The sequence below is a fragment of the Ochotona princeps genome, chromosome 11 (assembly GCF_030435755.1).
Source record: "Ochotona princeps isolate mOchPri1 chromosome 11, mOchPri1.hap1, whole genome shotgun sequence".
NCBI classification, from domain to species: domain Eukaryota; kingdom Metazoa; phylum Chordata; class Mammalia; order Lagomorpha; family Ochotonidae; genus Ochotona; species Ochotona princeps.
Window position 1 is genome coordinate 42,966,674 of NC_080842.1, and position 14,292 is coordinate 42,980,965.

General features: G+C 41.4%; 1 protein-coding gene across 1 annotated transcript; it reads right to left on the reverse strand.

Annotated features, from left to right (window-relative positions):
- Window positions 1-3,280: 3,280 nt before the first annotated feature.
- LOC101531713 (beta-defensin 109) lies at window positions 3,281-12,330 on the reverse strand. The gene is made up of 2 exons (XM_004579107.4): window positions 12,236-12,330; window positions 3,281-3,619 (listed from the first exon to the last, which is right to left on the reverse strand). The coding sequence occupies exons 1-2, from the start codon at window positions 12,321-12,323 to the stop codon at window positions 3,414-3,416; spliced, it is 294 nt and encodes a 97-aa protein (XP_004579164.2). The 5' UTR covers window positions 12,324-12,330; the 3' UTR covers window positions 3,281-3,413.
- Window positions 12,331-14,292: the final 1,962 nt, after the last annotated feature.

Below are 14,292 nucleotides of genomic sequence, written 5' to 3' on the forward strand. Positions count from 1 at the left end.
TGGGACAGTTCTCCTGGTGGGGCTGGAGGGTGAATCACAGAGTGTGTTGATGCTCCAGATGGTGCACATATCTGAGTGGATGAGCTGCATTCTCTGACAAGTGAATCAGCTGGTTCAGTTTGGCGCAGTAAAGGGCTGGGAGACAGAACACATCAGTTGACTTCCACATCCATGTCACTCCATTCCCACTTACAGTAATCAGAGATGCTATATGATGCTCATCCCGGGGAATCTAGTCTCTTGCCTCTCCCACAAAGAATGGCCAGAGCTCCCGGTCCACCCAAGTGCATGCCCCATGAGCTCTGCTGTAAGCCATACGAGCTCCATTTAGCTAACAACTAGCTTAACTGGACTCACAACTGGGCTCTTTGGTTTGAGCGTAACCCTGTACAACACTATAACTTGCTGGGGTCTCTGGCTCAGGATGTTTGTGCCCTGCCCAAGCTCAGTGTAGGGTCAGGATTTTCAGCTCCATCTCTCTTATGGAAGCTACCAGAGTTTGAGAGCCTCTGTTCACTTGATACTTGGTCCAAAAGTGGTTGTACCCAACCCGATCCAGTGATCAGCACACAAGACAGCTTGCCTTGCTGTTATAAGAGCCAAACTCACTTTCAGAGATCCAGCCACCCTCTCAGACAGTATCTCTTAGGTTGCACTTTCTCCACCCAGAATTCAGGCAACTCTTACAGCTCTGGATCCAGCCAGCAGTTGGAATTTTTAGGTCCACCAAGTTGCTAGAGCCAGCACTGATTTTGAAATGCCAGTGCCTGTCTTGGATGCTGCCTAGGAATCTATGTGCCAGGTATACCCACAGTACCAGCTAGACCTCCTCCCAACACTTGAGATGCTCATCAAACCAGGTCCTCCCTTGAGAGACAGCTGGAAATCTGTGTATTAGGAGTCTCTGTGTCGACAATGAGCCACAGAAAAAGCCCAGATTCCTGCTACGGGCATCCTCCTCTTTGCAAATAAAAGCATGAGAAGAGAATGCTGTAAATATGACCACAACTAAAGCTAAAACACTCTTCCAAACCAGTATCCAGAAGCATACACCCAGAAATAAAGCTTTTAATCAACAGAAAGCATCCTTTAGAAAGGACAGAAGCAAGAGAGCTCATTGACGCTCCCTTTCTCTTCAGCTTCCACCAGACCCCACTTCAAATTTTTTGGTAGCTAAACATTTTTATTGTCCCTTAGTTTACCTTTATACATTTTACAAATTATTTTGCAGGGTTTTCTCTTTAGCATTTTGTTGCATTAACTTCAGATATGCACATTACATACACATATACCATTGTTTTTCCTTAAAAAGACTTATAACACTGATCATAATGTAGGGAAAGGAAAGTATATTGTCATTTATATGATACGAGTCAGTGAAGAAATGTTTATAATATCCACCAGATGATATAACATCCACACAAGTTTTATGCTCTATATTTACTTCCACAAATAAAGGATGATACTTGCCTTTCTGAGTCTGGTTTATTTCATGTTGCATAAGGACATTCAGGTCCATCTAACTGTGTTGCAAATGTCAGAGTATCATTATGTTTCGTGAGTGAATAACAGCCCTTTGTGTATATAAATTACATTTTCTTTTTGCAAACATCAGCTGCTGGACATCTGGGTTGGTTCCCTATATTTACTGTTCTGAATTGACCTGCTATAAACATGGAAATGCAAACATCTTTTTCATATGTTGATTTTACTTACTTTGGATATATTTCCAGGAAGGATATAGCTGGGTCGTATGATAGGCCTATTTTTACTTTTTCTGAGGAATGTCCATACTGTTTTCTTTAATGGCCGTACCAATTTGCCTTCCTATCAGCAATATACCATTGTACTCTTTTTTCCACAATTTCTCTAGCATTTGCTGTTTTTGGTATTCAGATAACAGCCATTCTCACTGGAATGAGGTGACAGTTCATTGTGGTTTTCATTATTATTGTTGCTTTTATTCTTATTATTTTTCCATGATGGCTAGTGAGCTTGAACATTATTTAATGTGGCTGTTGGCCACTTATATTGTGTTTGTTTAAACACATATTGTATTTATTTGAAAGGCAGAGTTGGAGAGAGGGAGGGGGAGAGAAGGGGAGAATCTTCCATCTCTTGGTTCACTTTTCAAATGGCCATAACAACAGGGTTTGGGTCAGGCCAAATCCAGGAGGCAGGAGCTGTATATGGGTTTGCCACATGGGTGCAGGTACCTAAGGACTTGGGCCACCTCCTGCTGTTTTTCAAGGTACATTAGCATGAAGCTATCTCAGAAGTAGAACAGCTGGGAACCGACCCTTGATCCAGCTCTACAGGGTGACTCTGTGATATATGGGAAATTTTGCGAGGGTACATATGGGTCCAGAGAGGTGGCGTACAGGCAGGTTCTTCCCTATGATTCACCAAACAAATGCCAGCAGGCCTGAGGAAATCAGTACTGTTTGTTACAGTCCTGTGCTATAAAGTACAGTGAGATCATTACCCAGATCTGCCAAGGTGGGAGCCAATGTTGAGGATAGTGAGGACTGTGGTAAGCACTAGTCCGAAGAGTCTGAGCACGTCTGAGCAGTGGAGCCTGCATACTGAAAACATCTGCATTTTTGTCAGTGTGCCTGGGAATGCGGTCTTTCCTTTATTTCACTTTTGCTTTTAAGGTTGACTTATTTCTTTGAAAGTCATAGTTACAGAGTAATAGAGACAGAGAAAGAGAGATCTTCAGTCTACTGAAGATGGCTGCAGCAGCCAATGCTGGGGAAGGCTATCATCAAGAGCAGAAACCTTCATCTGTGTCTCTCACAAGAGTACAAAGGCTCAAACACTTGGTTCTTCTCCCAGCCCATTAGCAGGGAGTCAGATCAGCCTTGGATCAGCTGGGACTCCAGCTAGCAGTCACATGGGATGCTGGTATTGCAAGTGTAGCTTCACTTACTATGCCCAAATAACAACCACTGTATTTTTGCTTATTTTTTCTTTTTATCTTCATGTAGCTATAGTCTTGAATGCTTCCCACTATTCAACTATATCCTCTGTGTCTGTGTAACTGTGTTTTTATACAATTTTATTATTGTCACAATTTTTATGTTAATCTCTTGAGGGTTTGTGAAAATATGAAAAAAGTTAAATTCTTGAGATAGCATATCTTTACGTCATCGTCAAAGGCTTTACACTCCACTGAGAGTTCAATGAAAGTACAAAGACTATGTTAGAAATCAGTAGGATTTCTTCCTTAAAAGGTATTGTTTGATTTTTTCAAATGAATCCAGAAATGGCATCTGGGTTGATCTGAAATCAATATTCATTTATTTTTATTGACAATGGAAAAGAGAAACTGATTATGAAGCCAGAAGAGTTTAATATGTATGTTCTAATGTTAGTTGCAAAGAATTTTTCATTGGGTGCTTTTCTGTGTTTCATTTCAACTTTCCCTTTAAGGGCTCTTGATAATCTGAAAAGACCACTGGCGTTGGAATGGGCATTTGAATCCACCACATCCTACAGCATTTCCACCTTCTTCGGCAGCCACCAATTTCATCTTCTGTAGTTTTGCAGATGTCCCTTCGGCACACGCCAGACAAATTGTAACAATGGTTTTCAGCAGCACCCATGCCACTTCTTACTGCAGAAAAGAGTCAGTAAGAACAAACTATAAAAACTTTAAACTCCCTTAAGCATGAGAATAGAATAATTCTGGTATGAGCATTTTTTATAAGGCAAAAAAGAAAAGAAAAGAAATGAAAAAAAAAGCTAGACAAAGGATTTGGCTAGCTGCTCCATCACTCTGACTCTGTGTTCATTCTCTTTCTTCTTTGCCCAACTGACCAAGTACTAACAAACTCTTTCAATTTTTTTTACAAATTCTTCCCAAGTCTAATTTAGGCTTCAAAAGGAACTTTGGTAATTATCAAACTGAAATAGCAAGGGTGTGGATGATTTATCTGTCCTAAATACAAAGAGTTTTTCATTCCTTTATTTCTTTATTTGGATTTGTGAATCTCCTGCCATTTTTTTTTTTTCAAAATCAGATATACACAGAGGAGAGACAGAGAGGAAGATCTTCTGTCCTATGGTTCACTCCCCAAGTGAGCCGCAACGGCCGGTGCTGTGCCGATCCGAAGCCAGGAACCAGGAACCTCTTCCAGGTCTCCCACATGGGTGCAGGGTCCCAACGCTTTGGGCCATCCTCGACTGCTTTCCCAGGCCACAAGCAGGGAGCTGGATGGGAAGTGGAGCCGCCAGGATTAGAACCAGCGCCCATATGGGATCCCGGGAGCGTTCAAGGTGAGGATTTTAGCCGCTAGGCCACGCCGCCGGGCCCATCTCCTGCCATTTTCTTTGTACTTTGCATAAAACAATGAAAAATGGCTGAAATTTCTCTGACTTTAAGGGGAACTTACAGTCCTTGTTGAAAACCTAATGACACAAACATGAATGTAGAATTCAGAAAATGTAAATTCTTAGAACAAAACAATGCAATATCAGCTAAGAGGTTAATACCAGAAATACACAAGAGTCCTAGACTGAGTTCTAGTTCTGGGGCCTTAGCCAATCTGTGGCAGGCATTTGAAAGGATGCATAAATTCAACAGGTATTTGAGAAAATAAAGTATTGTGTATTTTTAAATCGCCAAGGGAATATAAAGTGTCACCACCACCACCAAAAAAAGAAGTGAAAATATGTGAAAAAGCACAGAAGTTAATTAACCCGACTTAGTCACTCCACAATACATAACTATATGAAGGCATGATGTACCCCATACATATATAAAATTTTTTCTTGATCAATTAAGTAAACAACTTTTAAAAAAGAATTTTTAGCTTAAGGTATACTAACACCACAATCAAATGATAGCAGTCTTTTCCCAGGAGACCTTCACTCTTCTCCTAGCTAAATGGATAGAGAGAGAAAGAATGCACCGAAAAAGATAAAAGAATAAACATTTTAGAAGAATTATTAGCCATCGGGATCACCAAGGGGACTGAATCAAAGTACTGCCACATTACATTATGAAATTTCAGGTTATTCTCATTTACAAGCTATACATTATTTTGACCCTGTATTTTACTTCGCTTTATTGTTTTTAAAAGGTATTTCTCTTCCAGTGTGCTGTAAGAGCACAGGTCTCATGTCAGCCCTTGCTTTTGCTATTCCATACGGCCACAATGATTTCACAGAAGCATTGGCTTAGCTTTTCATTCTCATCATTCTGATGAGACTCAATTCAAAGACTCATAACATTTTCCATCCATGCTAATCAACACCTTTTCCAGACCAAATAATCTCTTCATTGATTGCTTCCTTTCGCCGTTCAAAAGCGTTTTGTTTGATGGAATCTCATCAGTCTAGTCTTGCTTTGGCTATTTGTGATTTGGGAGTCATAATAAAATCTCACTGCTCAGGATAATGCAACAGTTTTCTTCTGTGCTTTTGCTAGACATTTCAGCCGGAGCTCACAGTGAAGCCCGTAACCCATTTTGCATTCATTTTTTTGGGTATACCAAAAGAGTCCAGATTTATTCTTCTATATCTGAAGATATCACATATTGGAGAATCGGTTTCTTCTTCTTTGTGTGTTCCTGGCATCTTTGTTGAAAATAAATTGACTGTGTCTGTACAGATTCATTTATGAGTTCTCAATTCTGCTCCATTACTCTGTGTGTGCTTTTATAGCAGCACCAGGATGTTTTGATTACTATAGCTTTGTAGTTGATGATGAAAGGAGGGTGTGCAATCCCTGTATACGTGTTCTTTTTGTTCAGGATTATTTTGTAAATTAGGGGTCTTTTGTGACTACATATGACCTATAGGTGCCTTTTTTCTAATTCTGTGAAAATGCAACTGGAATTTTGATAAGAATTGTCAATGAGGTGGTCACAGAATGTGGTTAAGAACTCGCATTGATTTTTAACATATTGGTTACTCATTACTATGTCAATTAATTCCATAATGATGTAAATTTTTGCTGATGGTATGTTGGAGCTTTTAATTGATGGGGATGATACTCTGCTGGCTCTGTCTTCAAATCAGAGAGGGTCTACCTAAGAAGCCGTTGAACTTGACTGGACAATAAGATGCTGGACTCTGTTTGGTATATGCTTGCAATGGGGGAATCTCAACTGAACTTGAATTGTGGTTATGCAACAAGGTAGAGGAATCCACCATGGGGGGAGGGTTTGCGGAGGGGTGGGGAGAATCCCAGTATCTATGAAACTGTGTCACATAATACAATGTAATTAATGAATAAATTTTAAAAAAGGAAAAAAAAGAATTGCATTGAATTTGTAGCTCCTTTTTGTGTGTTTCTTGGAATTTTTTTGCACATGATGTGTTTTTCTATATATCCACATCTTTTATTTTCACCAACATTTTATATTTTTCAGTGTATGGATATTTGTCCTCCTTTACTAAATTCATTCTTGAGTATTTTTTTATAGCTAGTATAAATAAGATTATTCTCGGGTTGTTTCAAAATTAGAACACTCATATATAACAAAAGTTACTTATTTTTGTACATTGATTTTGCATCTTGCAGCTCTGCTAAGTTAATTTTTTCTTTCTCTTTTCAATTATATTAATTCCATTTTTGAAACTTTTTACATATTTGATTAGGGTGTGAAGGGTCAAGGGCTAGAGGAAAGTGGGTGAGACTATTGTTTTCACATTCTCTTTTTCCTTCCTGTATCTGAGGGGAGGGATAAGGAGAGAAGCCACACCCAGCCTTTCAACCATCCCTGGGTCTCCGATGTGGGGCATGCTCTGAGGGTCCTGCTCAAGGGATTTTGATATTCAACAGTTCTGCATTGCTGCTGATTTCACCACTCCAACCACAATGAAATCTCTCCAGAATCCACTGGTTGACATAATCCACTTTAGAATCTCCTTTTGCCCAGGTACTCACTGCCAACTCTTGACCAGGGTAGTTGATCAATTTGTTCTGTCCTCCATCCTCTGTTATGGTACCAAGTGTCCTCTGCAGGCTCCAGTGTACTGCCATGTCTTCCATGTGCACCTGGATATGCTGTCCACTGCTCCATCTAAGCCACTGAGGAGGCCCAGCTCTGACATACACTCCATGATCAGACCATGGAAATTACAATTTTCTCCATGGTTGGGATTCTGAGTCCAGCGGTTCACTTGGGGGGGATTCCCAAAGAAACTTCATCTGAGGTGATCTCAGACCTGATTTTTGTGTGTGCATGCCAACACAGGGTCTGGCACAGTCTGTTGCCCCAATTAGCCTACATGCACACTGTTAGTTGCAATTGCTGGGTCAGTTTTCTCCAGCCCTGTCTTTTACACAAACCCATGGGTGTTATAGTCCAGCCCAATCCTACTCACCAAACACTCGGTCCCCCATGCAAACCATTGGGAGTTGTAGCCTTATCAGAGTGGCCCACAATAACTCCCATAAGGCCCACCTCCTGCCCTGTTTCCTATGCTTGCCAGCATGTACAGCAGATTGGTCCTGTCTGTCCCATATCCCATATCCCATTTAGCTCTCATACATTTCAATGCACATTGAAGCCCAGTTCAACCCAACCAGCTCCACTATCCAGCCCACACACATGCTGGCAGGTGCCACTCTCTGTCTAGCCACACCCACCCCAGTCCTGGTTCTCATTCTCAGAGTGGCAACCCAAGAGAGAGGGGTCCACTATTTCTCTACTTGGTCCACTCTCAATCCCAGGTCTTGCACTCTCCAGGTGGTACTGCAGTTTAGCTCGGCATAGTTTTCCAACCAAACCTCACCCACTCTGGTTTATGCATGTACCAGTAGGAACAGTCAACCTAGGCTGGCTTTTCCCCAATCCAGCTCACATGCAGGCCAACAGACGTTGTAGCCCTGCCCAGCCTGATCTGCCCCCAATTCCAGCTCTCTCATACTCACCAGAGGGAATAATGGCCCAGCAGGGGGATCTTCTTGCAATCCTCCCTTCCCCCCTCCCCTGCCTACCGGGTTTGCCCATTTTCCCCCAGGTCTCACATGTGCTGGTTGGATGCTGTGGCCCAATCTGTTATGGCTTGCCTCAGCTCGACATTTGCCAGTGGGTGTTGCAGCCAGACCTAGCCTGGCTCACCCACAATTCCAGCTCATACTGGTGCGGACAACAGCCTAGCCAACCAAGCCAGCTCCCAGTCCTGGCCCTAGAGTGACCTGGCTGGTATTGCAGCCCGACCTGTCCTGACTCATACCCCATTCTGGCTTTCAGATTTGCCAGTGGGTGATATGAACTGGCCCACGCTGGATTGCCCCAGAACTGAACCAAATGTATATCTGTGGATATACAAAAGTCAGACCATTACCTGACTTGGCCTGGACTGCTCCCCATCTTGGTTCTTAAACTCACCTGCAGGGACTGTGTTCTGACAGAGGAGTTGCCCAGCTTCCTCCCTCAGAACCTCTCTCAATACCAGATCTTGTGCATCTTACTGGTGGGTCCAAGAGTCAGCTCTATTTAGTCCATCTCTTGTCCTAGTAGAAACAGTGGCCTTTCCTGACTGGACTTCACCCATCTGGCTCTTACTGTTGGATGCTACAGCCTAGCCAAGCCTGATCCACATCTAGACACAGTTTACGCATGGCTCAGCAGGACAGAGACCTAGCCCAGCCCATCTTACACCAGTACTGATTCTTATGTGCTCCAATGGGTGCTGGAGTCTAGCCCAGTCTTGCACATCCCAGACCCAGTCCATACGTGCCAATGGACATTGCAGCCATGTCCAGACTAGACCACAGCCCCCACTCTGGCTCTCACACTCACCAGTGAGACCCAAATCCAGCCAGGGTGTCCCCTTAGCTCCCCAACCAGACCTGTTCCCAGCCATAGATCTCGTGTATGTCAGTGCTTTCTCTGACTCAGTTTGGCATAGTCCCTCCCCTCTCTTGGCCTTTGCCTTTGGATGCTGCAGCCTGGCTTGACCCAGCCTGCTCCAAGTCCCAACTCTCACTGATAGGTGCTGGAACCTGGCCCTGCTCAATCTGCTCTTATCCCTGGCTCATACAACTCAGTAGGTGTGCAGCCTAGCCTGGCACGACCTGTACTCCATCCTGGTTTTTGCACTTGCCAGTGGGCTATGGTTTGTTCGGCTTTGCCCAGTCCACCCCCTTTCAAAACCAGCTCACATACTTGCCGACAGATGGAGCTACCTTACCCAGCCTGCCCAACACTGAGGCCTGGACCACATGCTTATCAGTGGGAACTATGACCCACTAGGGGAGTTTCCCATGTTTTCCTGGCTTGGGCCATTCCCAGACCCAATGTCATGCATGTCAGCAGGTTCTTGACCCTTACCCAACATGGCCTGTCCCATCTGTCCCATCCTTTGTATGAGCTGGTGCGGCCCGGCCTGTTCCACACCTGTTTGAGGGTGTTCATGGATACCAGGCAGTAGCCTATGCCACTGTTTGGGAGGCTGAGAGAATCTCCACTCCCTCCCGTCAGAGGAGCTGGAGTCGAGTAGCCTAATGCGGTCTGAGAGCAGGGCAAGGAAGCCAATGCCCATGCCTTCAGACACTAAATGTGGAGCAGCCATTGCCTGAGGCTGGGCAAACAACAGGAAAGAGAACCATTGAACTGCAGGGGTGTAAACTGGGGGTTAAGGGTACAGGTGCACTAAGAAAACTCCAAGGCACAATAGTCACAATATTCTGTGGGGAGAGAAATGACACAACCAGGTCTGTCAAGGAAATCATGAGTTTGATTTTTGATATACTACTTCTGAGACTGCAAGCTCAAGTAGAGCTGCCAGTCATGCCACTAGATAATTCCTTACCAGCGTGGAGTTCAGCAAAGAGGTTCATTTAAAAGGACAAGTCTGGCTGTGAATTCCCAAGAGTAGATGTACAGAGAGAAAAGAAGAGAAACAGAAGCTTTGTCCTCTAAAGAAGAGGGAGAAACACAGGGAACTGAGGAAGTATCTCCAGTCAATAATGCTAATAGGCAACTGATGCCATATGAAGTCAAATGAAAAGATGTGTGATACATGGGGTGGCCACTGTTGTCCCATGACTGTAATAGGTACGGGAAGGTTCCAAGAAGAAATAACCATTGGATCCAGTGCCATAGAGATTATAGATGACTTTAATGAAATAAGTCTTAGCAGCAGAATTGGGAGAATGGGGAGAACACCTAATTAGAATGTGCGGGAGAATGAAAGGAATTGCAGACAATTGCCTTAGGCATTTTGCTGTAAAGTGGAACAAAGGAAATCAGTGAGAGTAGGCATCAGAAGAAAACCAAAAAAAATAATTTTGTTCTTAAGATTAAAGAAGTAGGGCCTGGCACAGTAGCCTAAGAGCTAAAGTCCTCACCTTACACACTCTGGGATTCCCTTATGGGTGCTGGTTCATGTCCCAGCATTCATGCTTCCCCTCCAGCTTCTTGCTGTGGCCTGGGAAAGCAGTGGAGGATGGCGCAAAGCTTTGGGAACCTGCATATGTGTGGGAGATTTGGAAGAGGCTCCTGGGTTTGGATCAGCTCAGCTCCAGCCGTTGCGTCCACTTGGGGAGCGAATCATCGGACAGAAGATCTTCCTCTCTGTCTCTTCTCCTCTCTGCATATCTGACTTGTCAATAAAAATAAATAAACCTTAAAAAAAAAAAAAGATTAGAGAAGTAGGGCCTGGCATGATTCAATCTGCTTCTCCCCTTGCAAGGACCAACATCCCATATGGGCGCTAATTTGTGCCCCAGCTGCTCCACTTCCTATCCAGGTCCCTGCTTGTGGCCTGGGAAAGCAGTAGAGGATAGACCAAAGCCTTGGGGCCCTGCACCCACATGTGAACCCGGAAGAAGCCCCTGGCTCCTGGCTTTGGATCAGCTCAGCCCCAACCATTGAGGCCACTTGGGGAGTCAACCAATGAATGGGAGATCTTTCTGTCTGTCTTTCCTTCTTTTTGGAAAACTGTCTTTCCAATAATTAAAAAAATACACCAAATCTTTAAAAAATTAAAATAAAATAGCATATTTTTAGGTTGCTGGTAACAATCTAAGAGAAATAAAAATAAATAGTGAACTGCTACAGAGAAGTTCTAAGTATACAAGAAAGGACGGAATATAGATAGTGTAGAAATTTTAATGTATATGTATTTAAATTTTCTGTAACTCTCTGGAACTTCTGCAGGATGTCAACCTAATAAATTCTGAAATGCTTATTCTAAGCATCTTTTTCTGAGCAATATCATCACATCATAAAGTGAACTGATGCTTTCTTGTTTTTTTTTTGTTTCGTTTTGTTTTATTCATTAATTACATTGTATTATGTGACAGAGTTTCATAGGTACTGGGATTCACCCCACCCCTCCCCACACCCTCCCCCCATGGTGGATTACTCCACCATGTTGCATAACCACAGTTCAAGTTCAGTTGAGATTCGTGAACTGATGTTTTAAAGTAACATTTTACCTTGTTGATCTTTATTATACTTGTGTTTTATCTCATTTGTCAATATGTATTTCTTTATATTTGCGATTTATCAATTGCATCTCTCAACCTGTTTTAGGTTATGCCTATTTTTCTGAAGTCTCAAGTAACAATCTTAGCCCATGAAATTTCACTCAGTATTTTTTTTAGCCATAGTTACATGTTATTCATTCTTGTGCTATGAACATGTATTATATGTAACCATCTCATTTTTGGTGATTTTACTCATTACTGCTTCACTTAACCAAAGTCCAATTCTCTGTCTTGATCTTGGCTTCAAGTTTCAAGCCATCTGTCGTATAACCACATCCCATTGTGATTTCTTCTGCAGAGTACGATGTTGTTTGTGTGTGCTTTGACCACTGCCTCAAAAAGGATGATTTCCCTCCAACTATAACTCCATGTTACCAAACAACTACTCCTTAACTTTTCATTTATTTCAAATAATCACTTTAATGTTTAAAATTTCATCGTAAGACTCGCTCAGCACAGGCCTGTTAATGGGTTTCAATCAAACTCTTCTGATTAGTGAGTAAATGTGGTAACAGAAGTTGCTATAGTACGATACTCTGAAATGTAGCAAACAAACGTTTATGCCCTGTCAAGGCACACCAAGATACATAATCAGGATGTGATCTCATTGGGTAGTTTGGTTAATGACAGTGGAATGTCCTTTTTTTCTATGTTTTTCTGTTACAATTTCAATGAACCTGATATTAAGTTTCTGAACCCATAAGACTTATTCCAAAAACTTGTCTTACCAGCCAGATAGCTTTCCAAACTATGGACCCGTATATTTAGCCACCAACTTACCTGGGGGTAGGAGAGTCAAAAAGAGGATTAGAGTAGAGAGAAAGAAATGAAGTTTCATGGCTGATGGGCCAGTGAAGAGAAGAGGCATTCCCCTGGTTTGGGCAAGGCAAATACAAGGACGTTTGTGATGATATATATGAACTTGTACTTTGTCCTTGACTAATAGAGCCTAACAAAAAAGAGAATAAATTGCTCTCTTACAGGAAATTTTGTGGACACAAAAGTACATAAATGTAGAGACAGCTTAACGGATGAGAAAGCAGAGAGTTAATGATGTGCATTTCCCCAAGATTCAGGATATCCTTCTTATCAGTGCTGTCTGCTGTATTTTCTGTACACACAAGCATCAATCCTAGATCATGCTTCATTACATCTGTGTGTTAGGCAATGTTCTTATTGGAACTGAAGGTGCATCAAATAGTCCACAATCATGCAACTGGAGATGAAGTGCTAAATGAGTGCATACAAGCATGTTACATGTAAATCTGTGTCATAGACACAGTCATCCAAAGCAGCCAGTAGCTATGTTTGTGGGGGTAGGTGTGGGGAGGGGATGACAGGAACTTTAGAAAGGCTATGTAAGAGAGATTCTATGGGATTTCATCTAAAAGACTAATATGTCCTTGGAGTGGGCAAGGGGGTGTTGAAAGTTGGTGGGTATAAAACTGCAAATTCTAGAGATTTGATGTAAAAATAATGTCTATTGTTAACAAAGAGGTAGTATAATCTTAAAAATTTTGTGAAGAGGGAAATATCAAATTTGATGTTCTGAAAATGGGGTCAAGAAAGTAAGAAAAGTAATAATAAAGGGGTATAAGGAAACTTACAGAGGGATGTTTTCATTTTCTGGCCTATGGTTATAGCAACTCAACTATGTATGTAAATCGCAGCTCATCATATTATATACACCAGTTATTTATAACTATTTGGTCATCAGTTACATCCCAATATAGCTGGAGAAAAATGAAGTTATCTTATATTTGTAGCAACATAATAATATTGGAGGCAGATTCATTTTTTAAATACTGTGGTTTCTAAAAGTAAATCTATTTTGCATTAAGAGTTATGTAGGGCAGAGTTGATGCTTACTAAATGTACAAAATGGATTGATGAGATTAGCCAGGTAAATCTTTTCACCAGTAAGGCACTCAACAGCCCATGAGATATTTATTAAAAATGTCAAGTAAATCCTCTTATTTTTGTATCATAGTGTCAAATAGCAGTAAAACAAACATGTTAAGATCCTTAATCTACTGCTATGCTCACTGTAAAATTTACCTTTGTTAAAATTTGCTTCTGTTCAAATTTGTTGAGACCGCACGTAAAAGTATCCTAATATTACTTTGGCTGGTATTTTCTAATTACTAATATTTCGGGAATGCAAATTTTATTTGAATATCAACTACAGTTAAGCATGTGCCGTTTGTTTTTCTTACTCAGGTTTTGTAATTTGATGGAATGTTTTTATCACAATTTAATAAATGTTTGCTTTATTTAAAAAAAAGTAAATCTATTTTTAGAAATATTTATATTTCAATTAAAATCTATAAACCAGAAAATGTAGAAAATGTAGAAAAACAGAAAAATTATATTATACATCATTCCATGATTGAAATTCAATCAGAGTTAAAGATTTTGGGATAGTTTCCCAGTACATGTATTGTTTTTGCTAGCTCTTTTTGCTAGTAACTGTAGTTTTTAGCCTAAGTCCAACTATTTAAATAATTGTACTTTTAACCTAAATTAAACAGTCTGGATAAAATTCTACTGAGTCACATGATAATTTCACAAAAGTCCCCAGCTGTTTTTACCTCCTTATGTTCATGCCTTCATGCAGTCACCCTCCTTTAAAAACAGACTGGAGTTACTAACTCACTTGTAAGGAATTAAACATGAGTTAAGAAGTCACAACCTAGAAGAGGACCATGGCGACCCCAGCACTTACCCACTTTTTGGCTCACTCACTTCCTCTTCAGGAAGTCAGTCACCATGTTCTGAGATACCTTATGAAACTCACATGACAAAGGATTAATAATCCTGTTGTATCGACCAATGAA

Bases quoted from the DNA above. Each gene is read 5' to 3' on its own strand.
- LOC101531713 (XM_004579107.4), bottom strand. From the start codon at position 12,323: ATGCCTCTTCTCTTCACTGGCCCATCAGCCATGAAACTTCATTTCTTT. The intron at 3,620-12,235 runs GTAAGTTGGTGG...TCTTTTCTGCAG, and splicing joins TTTGACTCTCCTACCCCCAG to TAAGAAGTGGCATGGGTGCT.